Source organism: Mesocricetus auratus, unplaced genomic scaffold (genome assembly GCF_017639785.1).
Source record: "Mesocricetus auratus isolate SY011 unplaced genomic scaffold, BCM_Maur_2.0 Super-Scaffold_100020, whole genome shotgun sequence".
NCBI classification, from domain to species: Eukaryota; Metazoa; Chordata; class Mammalia; order Rodentia; family Cricetidae; genus Mesocricetus; species Mesocricetus auratus.
In genome coordinates this window covers 6,710,756-6,734,698 of record NW_024429201.1, presented here as the reverse complement: position 1 = coordinate 6,734,698, position 23,943 = coordinate 6,710,756, and the positions used below count along the sequence as shown (strand labels likewise).

The following is a 23,943-nucleotide window of genomic DNA, read 5'->3' as shown; positions in this document are numbered from 1 at the left end:
GACTTGCCCGCCTCATTTATATGCATTCGGTAATTTGAATTTCTCTCTGTAATCAGGCAGCAAAGAAACAGTGGTGCAGTAGCCTCTCTCCCTTTCCCGACTTCTTTCTTTCTTTTTCCATGAGCTGCGTGCTGTGTTTGCAGTGTGTTTGTGTGCAGATGCAGTGTCGCTGTGAGCATGTATGCATGCACATGTGGGGGCCAAAGGTCAGCCTCAGTGTTGCTCCTCAGAAGTTAGGAGACAGGTTCTCTCATGCGGACCCAGGTCTAATAGCCCCAGGGAACTTCCTGTCTTTGCCTCCCCAGTGCTGGGTTATAAGCTTGTACCATTACACCTGGTGCTGGCGATTGAACGCAGGTCCTCATCTTGCATGTCAAGCACCTAACCATTTGAGCTGTCCTTCCAGTCCTTCCTTTTTCTCTCATTTGGATCTTTCTTTTTCTCTTTTTTATTTGACCCCCACCTTTTCTTTCAGTGTCATATAGGCCAGGCTGGCCTCAAAGAGGCCTTGTAGCTTAAGCTGGCCTTTATTCCTGATCATTTTGCTTCTGCCTCTTAAGTGTTGGGAACTAAGGTTTGTGCCACAACACAGGGCTTACCTATGTTTTACAGATATTTATTTTGATATGTGTTAATTAGATTTATGTTTATAAATCTAGCATTGTGTTTTGAAAAGTACTTGAGTCTGTGTCACTTCTCATCAAATTCACTAAGTACATGTTAAGTGCTTAATACAGTGGTAGGGGTTGAATGCGCCAGTGTGGGGATGGCAGGTTCTCTGTGCTCAGATGTGACAGAATTTTGTAGGTTGTGGAGGAATTAAAAGAAGAACACATCAGGGAGGCTTTAGGGATGGCTTCGCTAAGGCAGGAGTATTTGCGATGAGAGATAGCTACAGGGAGATGAAAATGAGTTGCTCATGGAGGAGCTGGGGCTGATAATAAGCATAGGGAAGAGCAGGTGGTGAGGCCCAAGGAGGAAAGGACATTTTAAAATAGAAAAGAGGCCTCTGGCTAATTTTGGCATTGCTCTGGCATTCTGGAGCTCATCATGAGTAGGGAAATATCCCTCAACCTTTAAGGCTTCTGTACCCCAGGAAAGTGCTCCAACACTGAGCCCCTCCCCACAATTCTCATAACACTGAGTTAGTGCTTTCTGGGCCTGTATAGTCTTGCTCAAGGTGATTTGCTTGGCCATCTCCTTTCTGTAAGTGATGGAACTTAGTTAGCCCCAGGGTAGTTGAGAAACTTACCCAAAGCAGCTGTAAATGGTATGGATCAGAAATTGGAAGTGTACTTTGGAGGATTGTAATTTTTGAATAGTGATTAATTGGTTCAGATTTGGGATAAGTTCTAATGAGTGGGTAAAAGAAATGGGGGGGATTATTTGGCTAAGTAAAAATGATGATTACTCTAGGTGGCCCAAATATTTTATGATTATCTTTGTCCTGTTTGATTGTGTGGTTTCAGAGTCACTGTCTGCTTACCATTTTTTGAGCATGAAGTCTACTGTCTACAACAGGCACTCTAAGTTTTACCATTCAAACTTGTAAGAACCGTGACGAGTTAGCAGTGAGGTAACTTGTTGGGATGTAATTGAGGGATGCAGCTAATTTGCCTGGTTCAGTGGCATGCCTGTAGTCTTTTTCTCCAAATGATGTTATTGTTGTAGGCATTCCTCCTCAGTTCTCACAGGAAGGGAAGAACTGTTGCCCTTCCTGTATTTCAAGTGAATCATGGGTAGTGTTTAAAGTAAGGCATTCTAGCATAGTTAGAACCTCGTGGTTTAGTCCTATGCTGTCAGTTCATGGAAACATTGCTTGAGTTTTTTTCTGGATGAGGTGTCTAGGAAAATGACATATAGGAAATGGGTAGTGGAAAACCTTTTTAGCTAGTTGGCAGCTTTGTTGTTTGAGTTCATGTACATCCATAGTAGGAGAGATGGGTTGGCTGCTATAGGGCTAGAAGGGTAAATGAAGAGAGAACCATTATTTGTTGGTGGTCTGTGATTCGTTTTTGGTAAATGTTTTACATAAACTCACGTACCATGACACAACTGTGAAGTGTATAGTATTGATTTTATTTTATGCCCTACCAACGGGAATGTAAAAAATGATTGGAATAATAAAACTATGGGTCCTAATGAGTTCTTGCTTATTATAGAACACAGACTTATGAAAACTTATGATGTTAGTTTGTGATAAGTCACTAGTCCTTACACTGAGATTGCTGAGAGTGAATGAAAAACAGGGTCTCCATCCTTAAGAGGTACACATAGCCTTGTAAGAGGAAATAGGCTTCATTCAAAAATCTGACTGTGTTTAGAGACAATTTTCACTAGACTGTTGCTCTCCTTCATGGCAGAGGCAATATGAATATTACTTTTGGGTGGTTCTGAGTTATTGATCCTATAGAAAATTCAGGAAACCAATCCATAAACATTACATTATTGTGGATACTTAGAAGGTATGTGGTACATGGATAGGCATTCATATGTTTGTTATATGAATGAATGGATGAGTCAGCTAATCTTCTAAGACTTGAGAATATGCTTGAGTCAGCCAGCCACTTACAAAATTCTAGCTCCATCTGTTACTGTGATACTGGGCAGGTCATCCTAGCTCCTTTGGAATTTCCTCATCTAATGAGGAAAAGGATGATGCTACTAGTGTCCCTCATAGTGCTGTGAAATAAGATGAGATAATGTGTGAGACAATGTTTGTGACATGTTTAGTCTTGGCCTATAGTTGGCACTCAGTGCTGTAATTTTAATCATTATTATTATTAAGCTAATCAACCAATTTTGTATCACTGACACATGGTATTTAAATATGATTTCCTTTGCTAGTAAGTTTTCTTTTGAAATATTGTTGAATGTAGTTCTAATTACAATTTATTCTTATTCATATCCCCCCTACCCCGTGTGTGTGTGTGTGTGTGTGTGTGTTAAGAATCAAACTCAGGGTCTCATGCATGTCAAGCTATTACTGTACCACTAAACTACAGCCCTGACTACAATTTCAGCTGTATTGAAGATGCTCTTCAGAGCCACATTTGGTGGCACACACCTTTAGTCCAGCACTAGGGAAGCAGAGGCAGGAAGATCTCTGAGTTTGAGGCCAGCCTGGTCTATAGAGTGAGTTCCAGGACAGCCAGAGCTACACAGGGAAGCCCTGTCTTGAAAACCAAAACAATGACAACAACAACAAAAAAATGCTTTTCATTTACTGGATGTATTTCTGTTCCTGATCCCCAGATTGCTATAGGAAATTTCTCCTTTTCTTTCTTTTCTTTTCCCTTTCCTCCCTCCCTGCCTCCTCTGTCCCATTTGTTTTTTTGTTTTTTCTTAAACAGGATACTTGTATTCCAGATTGTTTTCAAACTCAGTAGGTAGCTGAAAATGGCCTGTGACTACCTGATCTTCCTGCAGGTGGGAGCTATCACATCAGGCTTGTTTGAATTATTTCTAACCTGTTTCTTCCTGGAATCAGATCCTCATTTTACATCTGTTTATATTTCTAGGTGAGAGTATTCTCACAGGCAAGGTAACTAATGAATGTGCATGGCTTGAGAGACAACAGCAAACTAGAATCAGGAATAAACAAGGTGTTTGTGTTGTGAGGTCAGAATGGTTTGGGTAGTTAGAGCTTACATTAGTGCTTGACTCCCAGAACATGAACATTTGGCTTCTTGAGTAAGCTTGTCAAGAACTAACTGAGATTTTAGGTTGACTCAGCTAAGCTGCTTGCTGTCTGTATAACTTCATGGTCAGGATTAGCTTAGGGCAAGTTTGCACACACAGTCATGCTCACCACTAGTGTTCTGGGATAATTACAACACAGAAAGGGCATTTCATTAAACATATGACTATATGTTAAGGTGATATATTATTTATGATTTAATAAAACTTGACTGAGGGTTCAAAATGCAAAGCTAGCCACAAGCATAGAGGTCAGGCAGTGGTGGCATACACCTTTGATCCCAGGACTCAGAGGACAGGCAGATGGATCTCGGATAGTTCAAGGCCACACTGAGCTACATGAAATTGATCCAGTTTAAGAGAGAAACAACTCACACGAAGGTGATCTCAAAACTTGGGATCACACGCCTTTACTCCCAGCACTTGAGGTATATAAGATAGGCCATGTTGAGGGCAGGATTGCTTCAGCCTGGGTAGAGGTAAGAGCTAGTGGTTGGCTGCTTTGCTTATCTAACCATTAGCTTGAACCTCAGTATCTATCTCTGGGTTTTTATTTTTTGTGTTACAATATGTAATTAAAATTCATAAATATTCATTAAGTTATTAAAAGACATTTACAAATGATGTCCCAATTTGGTTTAATTATCTAGGGCCACAGAGGCAAGAGATATTTGTTGTAAGTTTTTTTCTCCACAGGGGATAGATAGATAAGATATAAATATTAAGTATGCTGTTTTTCAAATATTGTCTACACCTGACCCAAAAGCCCAGTTAGAAAAGATTTCTTTGATATTATCAGAATTTGTTAGTCTAGTTATGGCTAATGGTGATTTTAAGGTTATTGGTGGCTGCCATTAAAACTATGAAATTCTAAGTGCTGACATTGAATGTAGTCTATTAATGAAATCCAGAAACAAATGTGTATAGTTCCCTTTTATGAAAATAAGTTCTTGCATGGATTTTCCCTTGCTCAAGATTAAACAAACATTGTGGGTCGTTCTTTTTAGTGAATGGCTGTGTATTTGTATAACTTTATTTGAAGAGTTAAAATTGTGATTTAATAGAAACAGCCACTGACTTAGAAGTCTGATTCTGGTCTTGCCTTTACTACTGTCTGTGATCTTCATGACTAAAATCACATGGCTACTTCATTCAGTCATATGTTAATCATAATGCAGATGATGCCTGTCTCGGGGTCCTAGTGGTAAATGAGGCATGTTTCAGAGGAGTCAGAGATATGCTACAGATTGTATTGCAGTAGTTCATATCAGTGAGCTTGGGACAAAGGAACCATGGTCCAATGTAGCCTGAATATCAGGGGACTGCCATCTGTTTCAAAACCAGTTTGTCTTCTCATGCAGCATAACTGTCACAATTTAGAGGCAAAGATACAACGTTTAGGGGACTTTTTAAAAAACTATAGTCTGCCTGTGACCGGCAGGATAATAAATAAAACAGGTGCCCATTGAACAGAATAAATATAATAGCTGATTCATGATTAGGATGGTGAGGTTTGGCTCTTAGGCTTGAATGCTACAGTTAGGCTGCACCTAACATGATTATCACCATATGTGTCTATAGTGTTGTGATATAGATCCATAAACTCCTAGAGAATTTCACATACTAACCCTACAGCTGCAGAGACCCAACACCAACCGGAATTAAAATACTATAATATCTTGGTCCAAAGTACAAGAAACTCTTTAACAGGCTTGAGTCCTATATAAGAGATAGCTATATTAAAAATAGTTCTTAAATAAAGGGCACTAGGGAGAGCCAGATGTCAAAAGAAGGTGATGGAGAAGAGATGTGAGTTTTGTTTTAGGCTTATTAAACTTTAGACACCTTTGAAATGTTTAAGGAGAGATGCCAAGGTGTAGAACTCAGAGGAAAGTCTTACTTTTAGGACTCTTGGGCATTATTTGTAGTAACTGAACTCATGAGAACTGGTGAGATTCCAGGAAGACATTATAAAATGAAGAGAGAAACACTGATTGATACCCCAGGTTGGTTGGAATACATTGAGACCACATGGTTGTAGTAATTGGTGAAGGGCAATTTCGGGGTATGGGCTAATCTCTTAAAACGTTGTAATGATAGGCTGAGGAGATAGCTCAGTCTTTAAGATACTTGCTGTGCACACCAGGCCCTCCATTTGATTCCCCAGCCCCACATAATGAACCAGTCAGAGGCCTGCAGGATAGATAGCTCAGCAGGTAAAAAAGCACTTGCCACTCAAGCCTGACTCAACCTGAGTTGAATCCTCAGAACCCACAGTGGAAGACGAGAACCACCTGCTGAAAGTTGTCTTCTGACCTCTGCCCTCCCACAGCGTACACACACAATAATAATAAAATGAAAAAGCTGGAACTGGTGATGTATGTTTGCAGTTCCAGGGGACAGAAATAGGCCACTCCCTGGGTTTTGATGGCCAGCCAACCTTGTCTGCTCTGGTAAGCATCAGGCCAATGAGAGACCTTGTTTGTTTCAAAAACAAGGTGGATGATGCCTCCCAAGGAACTCCTAAGATTTCTGTCTGGCCTCCACACAGTGGTGCACCCATGCGCACCTATGCATTAAGAGAATATGGTTGTGATGAGAGGGGCAGGTGTGGAAGGTGAAGAAGATGTCCAGCATGGACACTTTCAAGCTCGTGCTGAGAGATCAGCCTCCAACCCCATTTGAGACAGTTTCACTGTGTGGTTAGGCTGGCCTGGAACTCTCAATCCTTCTGCCTCAGCTTGCATAACCTCCCTTCTTCCCTCCCTCTTATTTTGGGTATATGAATATGTATACACATGACACATGCCATAGCATGCGTGTGGAGGTTGGAGAACAACACTGAGGAGTCAGTTCTCCCCTCCCACATTTGTGGGTCCTGGGGGTCAGATTCAAGTCACCAGACTTACATAGCATGTACCTTTAACTGTCCAAGTGTCTTATTAGCCCATGTCTGCCCAAATTCAGAGATTACAGGTGTGTGTCTCCAGGTCAGGCTTGACAGCATCATTTCTTTTTGAGGAGAATGGGAGGAAAACCAGTAGAAACACTGATAGTTGCAGGTAATAAGTTGTCATAGTTTGCTACCATGTCCTTGTTATGGAATACAATGTGCAGTAGAAATAAAGGATAAATGGTAAAGAAATAGTTGGCCCTTACTTAGAAATAACTTACTTGAAGCTTACTGAGAAATAACTTATTTGGAACTGGACAACTTAGTGGTGCATTCCTGAAATCCCAGTATTTAGGAGTCAGAGGCAGGAGGATTTCCAGTTTGAGGCCAGGCTAGTTTACACAGTGAGACATGATGGAAGGCATTGAGATTTGGAGCTCCATATTCAAATGTTCACAGTTGTGCTGTGCAGCCTTCTTTCACCAGGCCACGCTGTTGGTTGGTTGTAATGAAGAGAGTACTGTCTGTTTCAGATTTGTTGGGTTTAACAAGAATGTCTGTAAATAAATAATCCGTTCCTTAGGCTTCCTCTATTCCAATGTGAGTTCTTTTTCTTGTTTCTTATGGCTATAGGTATTTACTATATAGTTGCAATATTGAATGCTTATTCTTAACCTTAAAGAAATATGTAATGTGAGGTTTTTCTGGCCCAGCAGGTTTCGCCGCTGCCCTTGGAGCCCCCAAATAAACACACAAATTCTTATGTTAATTATAAAGCTATTGGCTATAATTTCTTATTGGCTAGCTCTGACTTAATTATTAACCCATAACTACTAATCCATGTATTTTCCATGAGGTCTTGGCTTACCAGACCTGCAACTCCTTTGCCTGCTACATGATGATGGCTGGCTCAGCATCTCTGCAGGGAAGAGAAGAGATCGATTTCCTGTGTGTCTCTGCTTATATTCTGATTCTGCCCAGCTACGTCACTTCTTGCCTGTCTGTACAGAACTCCTGACCTCTATGGTTAGCTAGTAGCAGTTTCTGCTCAGCTAAGTTACTTCCCAGAATCTTCCTTGTCTCCTTGTCATACCTGTCATCCTGCCTGGCCAATCACTGTTTTATTCATCAATCAGTAAGACAAACCTATACACAGAAGAATATTCCCCATCAGAAGTAATTCATCGGAGTCCTTCCTTCTTCAACTTATCTTCTACATGCAACAACTTGAGTGGGTCAAATAAACAGTTTTTGAAAAATGGATACATGATTTTCAGTTTCCATAAAAACCATAACTATGAGCCGGGCGGTGGTGGCGCACGCCTTTAATCCCAGCACTCAGGAGGCAGAGGCAGGCGGATCTCTGTGAGTTTGAGGTCGGGCTGGACCGACAGCCTCCAAAACAATACAGAGAAACCCTGTCTCGTAAAACCAAAAAAAAAAAAAAAAACCGTAACTATGAAAAAAGAGAACATTTAACCCTGTGGTGGTGCACACCTTTTTTTTTTTTTTTTTTTTTTTTGGTTTTTACGAGACAGGGTTTCTCTGTATTGTTTTGGAGGTTGTCGGTCCAGCCCGGCCTCGAACTCACAGAGATCCGCCTGCCTCCAGTGCTGGGATTAATCAGGAGGCAGAGGCAGGCGGATCTCTGAGAGGTAGAGGCTAGCTTGGTCTACAGAGTAATTCCAGGACAGGCTCCAAAGCTATACAGAGAAACCCTGTCTCAGAGAAAGAGAGAGAAGAGAGAGAGAGACAGACAGAGAGAGAGACAGAGACAGAGAGAGACAGAGAGACAGAGAGAGAATGAGAGAGAATTTGTGTGCATTAAAAAAGTGTGCGTTTGTGTGCTGTAAACAGTATACTAATTTAGATATGCCAATTTGGTGACTTCTTGCCAAAGTGACAGGTTTTTATATTTCTGAGACACTAAAGTTAGTAAATGTTATTTTAGTTTCTGGATGTTTGCCACTTGGCATAATTTCCGACTAAACCCATCCCATGAAATAAGGCATTTTTTAAAATTTGGTGGTGTGTAACTATATTGAGTCTCAGGGTGTAAAGTCTCAAGTCTGGATCACATTTGATTGTTTATATTATCCTTGACTTCTAGCATACTAGGCAAATTTTACTGAGCTACCTACCTTATTTGAAGAGTTCTTGAAAATTTTCTCTACATATTTTAAGCACCAAGGTAACTAATTTTGTGTCTAGATAATGAATCAAGTTAGTCTGATTTCTGTAAGTTTGATGACTGAAACAGTCTCCTTAAAGATTTTAAAATTTGCTCTCTCTGATACCCTATACAACTTCTGAGACATTTAAATAATTAGATCTTGTAGATGACAGCTCTAGAATTTTTGTGAGCTTTTGAATTTTAACAGCTTTATGAAAGAATTGGTGTAGTAGTGAACATTTGCTATTATAGGAATATAGTTCTTTCTGTTGATGGGAGGAACTGATTTCTTTCTTTCTGCTGGTAAAGAAGACTTCATTGGTTCATGGAATTTTGCTATGTATTCTAAGCAGATCCCCAAGTTGTAGCAATCCTCTTGCTTCTGCCAGAAGTGACGGGTTACAAGCATATACCTACCAACATGCCGAATCCTCCAATTAAAAAAAGGTTTTAACTTTGTTCTTTAAAAAAAGGTTTATTTTGAGCTGGGCCTGGTGGTGCACCCTTATAGCCCCACCCAACACTCTGTAGGCAGATGTATGTGACTTCAATGGGGGAGTAAGGGGGAGAGTCCCTTTTATAGTAGAATCAAACAGCTGACCGTAGAGAGGCGGGGCTGCAAGTCAGTGGCCAGCGTGCAGGTGTGTCTGAAAGCTGAGGCTGCCTTGTTCTTCGCCCCTTGCTCCTGCTCACTCTCAGTTCTGAACCCATGCTCTGTAACTCTGACCCCTCCCCCTGCCCTTTTCACCTCTACCTTCATAACTCTTGGTGCTGAAGCACAGCTGTCACCAATTCACCTTTGGTCAAGAATGCATGGGTGTTTAGGGCCATCAAGATGGCTCAGTGGATAAAAGGTGTTTGCTGTCAAGTCTGAGGACTTGAATTTGAGCCCCAGACCCATGTAGTAGGAGAGCAGCAGCTCCTGAAAGTTGTCCTTTGATCTCCACGCATGCTCAGTAGGAGGATGTTTCACATGGTTCTGGAAAGAATTTGTAACCCGCTTGGAAAGAAAGTAAGAAATTTTATTTTGTCAAAATGGAATTGAACACAAAAGAACATTCCTTAAGGTGGGATTGAATAGAACTTTCTAAGAGCAACTCAGATAACATAAAGTAGTAAAGAGCCAAAAAATTGACCTCTGACCTAAACAGCTAAAAGGAGAAAATTAAAGGGTGTGCTAATGCATGCTTCACAATCTGTGGACTTCCTAGAAAAAAATGCAAAAATGTGCCCACATGGTCAAATTTACATATGCTGATTTACCACCAATGGAATGTGTTTTATTTCCTTTTTGGTGAAAATCTAATATTGTAGATTTTGCTTAGGTTTTACTGTTCCCTTCCATTGTTTGCAGTAGAGTACTAAGTCCTCAAGATGGCCTGAGTGTGGTAGTAAGCTGTCCCAGGGTCACATAGAGCATCACCACCTCCGGATACAGACTAGTCAACAGAAGAAAGTTAGGTTTATGAGTGCGTGCAGAGTGCTTAGGTTCATCAGGTAATAGACTGACGGTGGGTCTCTCCTTTTCCCAGGAAACCCATTCCCTGGTAGTCAGGCTCCATTCCTAGAGTACAGCTGGTGTGAGGAAGAGTATGAAGAGACACATTGTGTTAGGATCTTGTCCTCCCTGCTACCTCCCTACTATCCACTCTGGAGAGGTAGTGTCTATGAGTGTCTGATATTGTTTAGCTTAGAGATCCTATTAGTGATAATAATTCTTAGAATTTTTTTAAAAATTATTTATTTTTTTATTTAATGTGTCTTGATGTTTTGCCTGCACATATATGTAAAGGTGTTGGATTCTCTGGAACTGGATTTACAGACAGTTGTGAGCTGCCTGAGCCATATCTCCAGCCCCAATAATAATTTTTAAATACTTTGCTTAAGCTTTGTTCCCTTTCCCCATTTTTAAAGCTAAATTATAACCAACTATTTCATAAATCTATAAATGCACCACTCACCAACACATGCTACACACCTCATTTTCAATCTTCCTTTTTTGTTTGTTTTCTATTTAGTTTCTGTTTTATATTCCTTTTAGTTTTCTGGGCTCTTAAAATAAGCTACTGGATTGATAGTTATTTAATTAATTTCTTTTTCTTTCAGCTTTTGATTCTGAGATTTGTTTGCTTTGAAACAGGGTCTTGTAACCTAGGCTGGCCTGGCATTCCTCTTCCTCATCTTCATAAGTGTCAGATTATAGGCATGAACCAATATCCATGGCTCAAACTATTCTTTTACATATTTGTAGTAATGTGGCATGAGATGACAGATACTATATGAATATATCCTTAATTGCTATGTTCCTCATATTTGAAAAAAGGAATAGTTTTAATTATAATTATTGAAATTAAATGTATTATAATTAAAAGTCAATACTTAAGTCACACTAGCCACATATAAAGTGCTCACTATACTCATGTAGTCATGGGCTACTATATTGGACATTTGTTCTATCATGAATTCAGTTGGCTAATATTGCTCTATTTTCTTTCCTCTGTTTCCCATTAAACTAGAGATGACTTATATTAATATACTTTATTAGTAGTCAGTAACTTTGAGACTTTGTGCTTGTTTTGGTTGTGAGCCTAGCCTTTAGTGGCTGAATCATCTCTCCAACCCGACTTTGTGCTTGTTTTAAGATAGGGTTTTGCTGTACAGCCCAGGCTGGCCTTGATCTTCTTTCCTTAGCATATGCCTGTAGCTGACTCTGACTCACTAGAGTAGCATCCCTGTGTTCTTCCTGTAACTATAAAGATAGTGCCTCCCTTTGTAATTGCCTTCCCTCATGAACATCAGTATAAGATCATGCAGGAAGTAGTGACTTAAGTCACCCATTCTACCAACCTGCTGAGCCTCAAGATTATTTCTACTTTTGTATAAGCATGTCTGTGTAAGTTAGATTTTCAGTTTTGACTTATTATTTTTAGGTTGTAAGGTTATTATGGTTATAATTATGCAGTAGATCTCAAAAGTTGTGTGAGAAAACCCCTAGAACAGTGGTTTTCAACCCATGGGTCATGAAACCCTTGGGTGTCACATAGAAGATATCCTGTATATCAGATGTGTACATTAAGTTCATAACAGTAGCAAAAAGTTATGAAGCAGCAACAAAAATAATAAACACAACATGAGCAACTATATTAAAGGATCACGGCATTAGGGAGGTTAAGAACCACTGCCCTAAAAGGTACTGATTTCAGTGTCTATCTCTGAGGCATCATGCAAGCCTAACAGCCAGTCATTACTATTTACTGCATTGTGCTTCGTTTTAAACAGAATAAGACGTCAGGTTGGTTTTAAACAATTTCTTACTACAGGTCTGGCTTTTCCACGGGAGTTATATGTATAATTACAGGAAAGGGACATCCAGGAAACTAGTAGTATAATTTTAGGTACATTATTAGCATAATTTTGGGGAATATCACTAAAGTATTGTGACCAAACATTTAGAAAATTCAGATGTAGTAGTGATCTTAATCTTTTGTTAGAAAATAGTTAAATTTGAAGGTATATATAGTAGGAAATAACTTCTACCTCATTGTGAAGATACTAACTTAAAAGTTGATTATATGGCCGGGCGTTGGTGGCGCATGCCTTTAATCCCAGCACTCGGGAGGCAGAGGCAGGCAGATCTCTGTGAGTTCGAGGCCAGCCTGGTCTACAGAGTGAGTTCCAGGACAGCCTCCAAAACTACACAGAGAAACCCTGTCTTGAAAAACCAAAAAAAAAAAAAAAAAAGAAGAAGAAGGTGCAGTTGAGTCCCTGACTTCAGTTCTTCACAGAGAGAAAAGTGAGGTCCCCTGCTTCGAGAAGCACTTCTACAGTAGTCACAACTGAAGCTTTGTTCAGAGGCTATGCTAGACTCTACAGAAATTGACTTCAGGATTCTGGGAATTTGTAAATTATAAGTTTGCGTTAGTAATTAACATGGCTCTGTTCAGTCATCTTTGTTAGCTGTTTGTTCTGAGTGGAAAATAAGCTTGAGAAAGAGTAGTGTGTAGAATTGAAAGTGTTCCCCTTGCACAACCTCCCCCCCTCCAGTGTGTGTGTGTGTGTGTGTGTGTGTGTGTGTGTGAGTGTGTGTGTGTGTGAGAGAGAGAGAGAGCACATGTAGTATTGCTGGAAATTAAATCAGGATTTCATGTATGTTCAGCAAGTACTCTGACACTGAGCCACACCTCTAGTCTGTTCTTGAATTTCAGATTCCTTGCTGCATTATTTTGTTTTTTGATTTGTTTGAACTTGCTTTTTTTTTTTTTTGAGACAGGGTTTCTCTATAGCCCTGGCTGTCCTGGAACTCATTCTGTAGATCAGGCTGGCCTCAAATTCACACAGATCTGCCTGCCTCTGCCTCTGGGATTAATCCTCTGGGATTAAAGGCATGTGCTACCATGCCTAGTTTGAACTTGCACCTTTTAAGAAAGGAAAATTATGTAAACATTTTTAGGATATACACTTGTTGTTTCACCAGGTTATCATGGGCTTCAGAAGTTTTTTTAAACCAAAGTTTCGAAGAGAAAGAGTGGTTGAGTTAGAAGCTTCCTAGAAGGAGCTGAGCATAGGGGGTGACTGGATAGCAACTGTGGGCCCAGATTAGAGGTTAAAATGCATAGAGAGCCTACTAGAGGGAACCAGAGAGATGCCTGCCTATCTCTGTGCTCCTGTCCTCCAGATCTTGCTAGTGGCAGCGTCTCCATCCCTGTTGACTAAACCTAACTGAAGGCAGAGGGGAGAGAGTTGTGGATTGTCTGTGCAGCCTCCTCTGCTGAGTGAAGAAGGGAGAATGTGCACTGGAAATACACCTGCAGACTGTGATAGTAATGTACACATGAGCTATACAAATCTATACTTTAACAAATAATAGCACATGTATGAGCATCACAAAATTCTTAAATGAGTTCTCTTATGGAACTTTTAATGAGGAGGAAAGTATCTAGAATTATTATTAGTGTCAATCATAATGTCTGTGGGGACTAGAGAGATGATTCAGTGACTAAGAGCACTTGCTGTTCTTGGAGGGGACCCAGATTTTATTCTCATCACCCCCATGTTAGCACACAACCATCTATAATTCAATTTTAGGGGATCCATCACCCTCTTAGGTGCCAGGCACACATGTGGTGTACATATGTACATGCAGGCAAAATACTCATACACATAAAACAAATAATTGTTTTGAGACAGGGTTTCTCTGTGGCTTTGGAGACTGTCCTGAAACTCGCTCTGTAGACCAGGCTGGTCTCGAACTCACAGAGATCCACTTGCCTCTGCCTTCCAAGTGCTGGGATTAAAGGCATGTGCCACCACTGCCCAGCTTAAAATAAATAATTTTTCAAAGCTTAAGAATATCTATATCTTTTAGATATTAAAGAACGAATGTGCTTGCTTCCTGAAAGTTTGTTTAGAGAAGATGCTTCTGTAACATTGATTTGAATGTGCAACTCTCCATCTCTCTCTTAAAATATTACCATTACATCGGGAGGCAGAGGCAGGCAGATCTCTGTGAGTTCGAGGCCGGGCTGGACCGACAGCCTCCAAAACAATACAGAGAAACCCTGTCTCGTAAAACATATATATATGTATATGTATATATATATATAGCCATTACAAATAATCTATAGCAAATAAAGGATCTTTTAAAAAGCTTATATTTTGAAACAACGTCTTATTCTATCATCTTGGCCGACCTGGAACTCACTACATAGACCAGGCTAGCCTTAAATTTTCAGAGACCCTCCTACTCTACCTCCAGTGTGCTGGCATTAAAGGTGTGCTCTACCACACCCAGCAAGAATATATATTTTTGAGATAGTGTCTTATGGTGTAACCCAGGTTTGCCTTGAATTTATAATTCTTCTGCCTCCGTAAATTCTGGGAATTGTAGACATATGCCACCATGTACAAATCAGGGATGAATCTCTGTTCTTTCCCCTTCTCTCTGTCTCCCTGTAACATGTAACATTTATGAACAGTAGAGAAAATCATTGTATTGTAACTTGAAGAAAAGGATGTTCTTATAATGACAACTCACACAACAGACATGAAAGGAGGAGAGAGACATGTTCAAAGAAGGGTTTCAGTGGGAGGAAGGTGCTGAGTGGATAATGAGAGGTGGAAATGACTAAACCCATTATATACAGGTATAAAACTGTCAATAGAAAGCCACTTTCAAACAGGAACATTGTTGGGTTAATGACCTTCCCCTCAGACCTCATTGTCTTTACTGAGTTCTCATTCTCCTTAATTTGGGCATTTGACATTCTGAATTTACCTGGATTGCTAGCTATGAGGCACTTCAAGCTTTGACTTTTGTAGTATAACACTGTCCTTTTCTCGTGTTCATTCATGTTTTCAGAGAATGGTTAGTAATGCTACACAAGAGAGACACGTTCCCTGTCCTCTGGAGTGTATAGTCAGCCACTCTTCCTCCTTTTTATAGTCTCTCTTCATGTTTTTATGAAGACCATTAGTTATTCTTGACTTTGTGCTCTCTCTGAGAACTGTTTTATCCTCTTTATTTCAAATGCTTATACATCTCTATCCTGAATTTTGTTTAGCTCTTTAATAAAAATTTTATTGCACTCTATGTTGTACCTGATTCAAAGACACAACAGTAATAAAAATAGTATCTGCTTCTAGAGTTGCTGGAATATGTGTAAGAAAGCAGGGTAATTGTTCACAGTGCCATGGGACAGGTAAGGGACTGCATAACTTATCTCAAGAGGGAAGGGAACGGGCTGCTCTCAACCAATAGAAGATTGAGAATATGTGAAGACACCCAGGGTTTTAAAAGCACAGTAGTTCAGTGTGATTGGAGGCTTAAGGCTACGAGAGGAGTGGAAGACAAGATTGACAGCTGCTGTACGGAAGTGAGAGTGAACCCAAAGGCAATACTGTAAATGCTGAACTAACACAGGTTCACTGTGAAGGAACTCTTCCTTACAACTTCATTCATGTTTCTGTCATAGGGTGACCAGTCTCTCTTCCCCAGACTCTCAGCAGTTGTGAGCAGCCTTCTGCTTGTGACATTCCTATATTCAGAACACTAGTCCTTTCTGTTTTGATAGTTGACACTATCACTCAATTTCTGAATCATTTCAAAGATGTGTTAAATACTTCCTTTCTCACTGTTTCAGTTGTTAATTTCTAAAATACTTATTTTGCTATGTTACTGACTTGGACCAAAAGAAAACTGGTTTTTATTTCCTACGAGATAAATTCTTTCTTAGACCAGAGTTTTAAACTCAAAACATTTAATAAACACAACCTGGAGCCGTCATGCTGTCATTAAAACCTCAAGCTTTCAGGATCAGAGATAATTAGCATCACAGATGTTCTAACTGTGCGGTGTCATCATGAACAGATGTATTTTACTGAACAAGCATTTTGTGTTTGAAGGACAGACAGACCCACTGCCTCCAGTCTGTCTTCTGACACAGTTCTAACTTTTTACTGCAGCCGAATCACTTGTATCCACAGAGAACACATGCACACCGGCTGGAGGAGTAGCCGGTGTTGGAATCCTGGCTGTCCCCAATTTCAGCACCATCTTTCACTTCCTTAAACATCAATAAGTAACTGTAGTGAGCAGTGGCCTCCAATGATAGGTACTTCACAGAGTTGGGATAAGGACTGAGTCCATCTGTGTAGCCCGGTGCTTGGCATGTGTGAGCATGCAGGGTGGAGACGCTGTCTTGGTGGGACGGCCCCTGCTCGTTCCTCTGCTCTTGCTGCAGCTCTGGGGCTGCCCTTGCTCCCTCCTGTGCCTCCTGCTGCCTGCGCCTCACTGTTTGTCACCTCTTCTTTAATGCTCCTTTCTGATTATCTCAGTTTATGTCAGGCTCTGAATTTCTGTTGACCCTTTTATACCATTTTAATAACCATATTACTGTTTGTGTGGTATATTTCTGCTTTTTATTTCTTTTTGGATGTGTATACAGTAATGATAGTTACTAGAATTACTGTCACAGTCAAGATATGGGACAGTTTTGTTACTCTCCCTTGAAAAAAGTCTATTTGGTATTTCTTTTTAAACAAGCTCTCAAATGTACATTCTTGTTTTTAGACATACAGCCTATATCTTGAACCTGTTTTGCACAAATTAGTTTTCCGTTCCTGGCCTAGCCTAGTGTTGTGTATATAATGAGGGAACAGATACTTCAGTGTTGTTTGAATTGTATAAAGCAAAACCTGAATCAGTGTAAATTAGAACCTGTTTAGAAAGTGCCAGCCAGGTAGCATGGTGTGTGCCTGTAGACCTAGCTACTTGGGAGGCTGAGGCATATTAAAGTTTAATGCTGGGCCATGTTACAGTAGTTTTGGAGCACTGCCAAGACCAATAAAGCCACTTTTTGTTTGTCTTGGGGAGCAAGGGCTTGCTCCTTTTAGTTTTATTATCAAATATACTTAAAAGGTTTTTTTTTAACTTTATTGTAATGTGAAACAGATTTTTACTTCTTTATCCTTCAAATATTATGCTATTATTAAATTCATATATGTTAGTCTTTTTTCTTAAATGTATTTAGGATATTAAGCTATTAAATTGAATAGAATTAATTATAGAATGTAAAATAGAAAACTTGCCTGCATTCCCAGTTTTATTTTTCTATGGACCGATTTTGATATTTTCCATTATGGCTTCTTTTCTGATTGTACCTGAGATGAGAGGCCAATGTAAACAAGAGGATCCGTTTTGAGTGGGCAGTTGCTGTGTAGTCCCATTAACCCTTCCACTGATATCAGAGAATATCAATCTTCCTCCAGAGAGGACAGAGTTTAGTTAAGATTTACATCCCATACCCTCTCCTCCCTAAAGAAGTGAATTGAATGTAATTACATGTTTTTTTTTCCCTTCCCCAACAGCTTCCCTGCCTATGGCTGTTCTAAATTTGGGCCACATATATCCATTTCAGAGAGGCTTTTTCTGTACTGACAACAGCATCAAGTATCCATACCATGACAGTACCGTCAGATCCATTTTGCTCATCATAGTGGGGCTTGCCTTACCCATTTCCTCTGTAAGTAAATTACTGAGCAGGTAGTGGTGGCTTGTTGTGCTGGAGGTTGGATGAAGTGATGGCATTGGGGTGGGGGTAAATTCAAGTCCTATCTTTACTAGTGCTACTATGGAAAATGGTTACTGAAGGGAAGAGTTCCACTGTTTATTCCTGGAGAATGGTGATTTTCTAGTCAAAGATGTATGCTACTTAAAACAACTTGAAGTCATTGCATCAACTCTTCTCAGGATACAAATGAAGAGGTATAGCTCTGCTACTGCTCAGCTCCAGGAAGCATGTTCATGGCTGAGCTTAAACCAAGATTTTGCTTTATCATCACACTGTTGGCTGAGAATTGAGATCACAAAAATATGTTACTTTCTAAATTTGAAAAGACACAGATTGTAAGTAAAGTCTAAATACCCTAAGGCTATCCCTATTTTAAAGTTATGATATTTGAGGTCACCAACTTGTAGTAGTGGGTTTTACTGTTTTGGGGCACTAGAAACTTCCATCCAATGTTAGCATTCACAAACTGAATTAAGACTGTCACTTGGAGTGTTGTGCTTATTTGCTATTTACTTGGTTTGGATTCCTAAGCCTTGTTGCCTGTCTTTGTGTGAAATAGGTCTCATGTAGTCCATGCTGGTCTGAGACTTCTAGGCCTCCTGCTTCTATTTACTAAGTCCTGGGATGTCAGGCACATATATTTTTATGTGACTTGGAAATAGAAGGAAAGGAACAGAGCAAAGATTTACCCTCTTGTATGTCTTAGAGTGCAGCAGGCCCACTGTGTATTTCCCCAGTGTCCTCCTGGGTCTTGTCAGCTCAGCTCCTTAGGTGTGTCTAAACTTTTAGAGTCCCAGTCAGCTCAGGACTGGCTGGTTTTTTGTTTGTTTGTTTTTTGTTTTTTTTTGTTTGTTTGTTTTTGAGACAGGGTTTCTCCATGTAACAGTCCTAGCACTGGTTCTGTAGACCAGGCTGGCCTTGAACTCACAGAGATCAACCTGCCTCTGCTTCCTGAGTTCTGGGATTAACAGCGGGAACCACCCCTGCCTGGCAAGTTTGTATTTTTCATTGTAAGTTTTCTTCTTCCCTGAATAGTCTTCAGAATAGTAGACCAGTGGCTAAACAACCATGAATTTTATTCTGTTTCAAGATATATACTTCTTTATACTTAAAATTCAAATATGAGTTAACAACTTTAAAATAGAAGGGGTGAAAAATTGGGATTAAGACTTTAGTTTTAGGAGATAATTTTCCCTAAGGAGCAGTAACACCACAACTAGCATTATCTAGTTGAGGCACTAGGATTGTGACCTGTGTGGAGGAAAGCTTGCAGAACTGTCACTTAAGTGCCAGTGAACAGTGCCACTGTACTTACGGAGCACAAGGTGTTTGTTGTAGCTATTGTTTTAAGCAATTGTTGCCAGATCAAGTTTTTACAAACCTTTTTAGTATTGCTTGAGGCTCAGGAAGTTAACTTTCAATTGCAGGGTTTGGTATATTTTATCTTTTTCTCAATTACAGAAATATAATAATTTATGAACAAAATTTATAAAGTAGATCAATAAAAAAACAGTAACTTTTATTCTACAAGCTGATGAAAACTAGTAACATTTCAGTGCTATTTAGTGTGGCAATTTTTATTTCATTATGAGAATACTGTAAATTCAGCTCTGTTCCCTTTTTATTTAACAAATATGTTTGAAATAAGTGATCACAATAAATACCCAAATACTAAGCAGTTGAAATGAAGACCAATAATACCAAGGTATGTAATTTTCTTTAAAGTAGTGAGAAAAACTTGTTGTGAACCTTTGAATTCTTGGTATGATTTTTTTTTTGAGACAGGGTTTCTCTGTATTGTTTTGGAGGCTGTCTTGGAACTCGCTCTGTAGACCAAGCTGGCCTTGAACTCACAGAGATCCGCCTGCCTCTGCCTCCCGAGTGTGAGATTAAAGGCGTACACCACCACCGCCTAGCTTGGTATGAATTTTTGTGAGTTTGTTGTTGGAACTCACTTGGAAAAACATGTTAATACAAACTTAAGGAACTAAAAGAAGCAATGTTTAGCTAGTTTCTTATGAACTAATGGAAAAATACTTCTTTACAATTTCTAGGATAGATTTGTTTTAATTATGTGTAGTATTTCATATAGAAGATATTTTGTTTTTCATTTATATGGATTATTCATGTTTGACCTAGCTACATCTATATACATACACATCTTGTATAATTTGATGGGTAATAAGATTTTAGATGGTAAGAAATTTGCATTTTAAAAATGACTTATTTTTTTCTTTTGAATTTTTAAAAAGAAACCCAAGTGTGGTGAACAGTGTGCTATTTGGATACCAGCTTCTATGTGTTCTAGTTTCCATTCTGTGCTGTGATAAAATACTCTGACCGAAAAGCTCCTTTGTTTGTAGGACACAATCTATTATTGACAGAGATTAGGCAGAACTCAAGCAAGAATTGAACACAGAGACCATGGAGAAACACTATTTGCCGTCTCACTCATAGACTCATGCTTAGCTAGCTTTCTTATACAGTGCAGGAACACCTGCAGGGAATGTTGTTGCCTACAGAGTGCTAGGCCCTCCTTCACCAGTCCACTTCAGATATGTTCACAGGCCCAGCTGATCTGGGCAGTCCCTCAGCTGAGACTCCCTCCTCAGGTGTCTCCTGGCTGTAACAGTTGACAGTTAAAGCTATTTAAGTCAACAGGAGATTCTAGTCTTTATTATTTTACTTTAGAAAAAAGTGAAATGAAGGCATATGCATTAATAACCATTAACTTGTTTTCTTTTTATAATGTTATTTTGAAAACTAGCTGAGGAAGCTACAAACTTTACCTTTTTGTTTTTTTTAAATTTAGGTCCTAGGAAATTGGCTGAATTTGTGGTATTTGTAATGATTTTTACAAAATATTGTCCTCAATATTATTAATTTCTAGGAGTAAGATTACCTGATAAGATAACAAATATATGTTTTAGAGTTTTGTACAATTTGTTAACTAATTAAAAATTAAAGTTGCCTGGCAGTGATGGCACACACATTTAATCCAGACACTTGGGAGGCAGAGGCAGGAGGATCTCTGTGAGTTGGAGGGCAGCCTGGCCTACAGAGTGAGTTCCAGGAAAGCCAAGGCTTCACAGAGAAACCTTGTTTCAAAAAAAAAAAACCCAAATAAATAACTAAGTAAAATTACATTCATTTAGTGTGCATGTGTTTGGCGCACATGTAGAGATCAGGGTCTCTCCTTCCACCTGTGGGGTCAGGGACTGAATTGAAGCCTTTAGACTTGGCAGCATGTACCTTTGCCCACTTAGCCATCTAGCTGACTCTATTTAACATAGTATTTATTTCAACTGCGGGCTATTGGTTCTTTTATTCCCCTGGCCTACCTATACTAGAGGCTAATGCTTCTTGGACAAGCATTCTACTTCTAAACTAAAGCTACTGGACCTGATAGTTTCTATGAAAGAGGATTGATTAACAGCTTAATAACTGCATATGCTGTTGTTTTTAAAGCTTAAAATGGGACTACCACAAACGTGAGTTCAAGGACAGCCTGTTTCAATGAGGATAAAAATGTGTGGGTATTTAGCGCATTTGATATAAGAAGCCCTTACTATTTACATGTTATACAAAAGGCCTCTACTACATTAAAAAACCTTTTTGGCTATCTGATAAGTAAGGCAAGAGGTTGAATTTGGAAGCATCTGTAGTGAAAGTTTTCTCCAAATACAGACCCACAGTCTAAACCTAAAGCTCTAGGAACCAAAATTTTATAAACTTATTCAATATTATATAATTCACATGCCTTAAGCAACATCCCTCATCAGGGTCTACGTCAGTACCTCATAATCAGAAACAGCAATATTTACCCAGTGAAACATGACTAGTTACAGCAAATAGGGTAAAGTTTGTGGTAGTCCTATCACCTGTTCAAGTTAGCTTTGACATAACTATTTGAGGGTGAGTTTGGGTGTCAGCTGTTTTGAAAGAACTGTGGGAGGCTGGTGACAAGGCTCGGCAGTTGAAGGCTCTTGGCTGCAACCTGATGATCTTCCTTAGCATAATTTGTTATTTCTTTAACTATTTAAAAATCTCCAAATCCTTTTTTGTTGTTGTTGTTGTTGAGAAAGCCTGTGACTAAAAGTTAGTCGTAGAACCACTTAAATGAAATTACTCATGACTAGAGTGCAGGTTGTTGTAAGTACCAAGAAGTAAATATGTGGAGTGAGGTGCTTTTGAATATCCGTGGGTGTAAATAGAATGTCCCCAGAAGAATTTGTCTTAATTAGAGTTTTATTGCTGTGAAGAGACACCATGACCATGGCAACTCTTGTAAAGAAAACATTAATTGACATGTGAAACAAGCTTGTTTTTAACTTAAATTAAAAAAAATAAAAATAAAACATTAAAGTTTCAGAGGTTCAGTCCATTATCGTAATGGCGGTGAGCATGGCTGCATGTTGGCAAACGTGGTGCTGGAGTTGAGAGTGCTACCTCCTGCAACAGGAAGTTGACTAACAGTCACACCGAAGGAAGCTTGAGCAAAAGAGACTTCAAAACTCTTCCCCACAGTGACATACTTCCTGCAACAAGGCCACAACTCCTAATAGTGCCACTCCTTTTGGGGGTCATTTTCTTCAAACCACCACAGGGGCAATTTCTTTCAAACCACCACAGAATTTAAGAGAAGAGTCAGGTTCAGGGATCTGTGTGGAAGAGGTGACAAAGGTGGTAGGAGATGATTTCAAGGGAAGTGTTTTCCAGATATAACAGGAGCGATGCACACTATGGCCTTACAGCACATACAAGATCTTCACAAGATCAAGCCAAACAAAATCCCCACATGGAGGATGGCGGAGGACATGAAGCCCCACCTCTAGCCATTGAGCTGTTCACAATTGATAGATGCTGGGAGAGGGAAAATCTGTTTTCTTCCAGTGGACAGTGATTATATCAACCATATCCTCAGGGGTTGGGTAGGCACAGACTAGCATTTGCGAGGATGAATTCCAACCATTTTCATCCACCTTTTTGGTCTGAAACTGTAGACTTGGTGATCATTACCTCTTGCAGTAATGATTTTGTCTTTTGTTACTGAGACAGTGTCTCACCTTGTAACTCAGGTAGTCCAGGAGCTCATTATATACCCAAGCTCCCATTGATTTAGCAATCCTGCTGCCTGCCTCACCTTCCGATGCTGACGTTAGTCATGTGCTATCATGCCTGGCGGGATGTCATTTTGGGGGTTTGGGCATGTTCTATGATCCTGTAAAGGCCCTGCTTCTGACCATACATACATAACATACATACATACATACCAGGAATCCTTAAAACTCTAAAAATCCTTAAGAGTTGACCAGTTTCCAAATCTCCATAGAAAAGTCCTTTATGGCTGGGCATTGGTAGCCACACCTTTAATTCCAGCACTTGGGAGGCAGAGGCAGGTGAATCTCTATGAGTTCGAAGCCAGCATGGTGGCTCTACAGAGTGAGTTCTAGGACAGCCTCCAAAACAATACAGAGAAACCCTGCCTTGAAAAACAAAAACAAAAAACCAAAACCAAAACAAAACAAAAAAAGAAAAGTCCTTTATGGCTACCAATTCTGCAGGTATGGTGCCTGTATTCCAGACATCAACAGGAGGTGTGCTGAGCTCTATATGAGAGTGGTAACTACCTCCAGTGTATGGGCTGTAACAGACATCCAGGAACTCTAAGTTTTTATTGTAGGCTTTGGAGAGAGATTTCTGTAGTCTGGATACATTTTTTCTTATTTCTGTTTTTTGATCTATAGATTCTTTATTGTTTGAATACCTTTGACTCTCCCCCATTTAAAAAAAATTTTTTAACCTGTGTAAAAATGGTTGGCTATATTAATGTGGGTCTATTTCTAGACTCTTTCTACTTTATGAATAACTATGTCTTGTCTTACACCAGTGCCACCAGTTTATACTGTAGCTTAAAATTGAGTGATTAAAAGAAAAATTATACCACCGAGGTGGTTTTGTTTGTTTGGTTTGGTTTGCAAAATTCAGAGTGATTCCTCCAATTTCATTCTTTTTCCAAATTGTCTCTCGGTTCTAATTTTTTTGTCTTTCTGTATAAGTTTTACATAAAGTGTATATTACTGTTAATGTCTGAAAAATAAGTGCATTGA

At 39.5% G+C, this 23,943-nt stretch overlaps 1 protein-coding gene across 3 annotated transcripts in view; it reads left to right on the top strand.

Moving 5' to 3' along the window:
• The window catches only part of Plpp1 (phospholipid phosphatase 1), a 54,039-nt gene that overhangs the window by 7,415 nt on the left and 22,681 nt on the right, over positions 1-23,943 (top strand). For 2 of the 3 annotated variants that reach the window (XM_005065535.4, XM_040728962.1), the window contains exon 2: positions 17,631-17,785. The exons of the other annotated variant lie outside the window; for it this stretch is intronic. In XM_005065535.4, the coding sequence (XP_005065592.1) occupies positions 17,631-17,785 (155 nt within the window). The remainder of the gene's footprint in view (positions 1-17,630; positions 17,786-23,943) is intronic. 3 annotated transcript variants of the gene reach the window in all.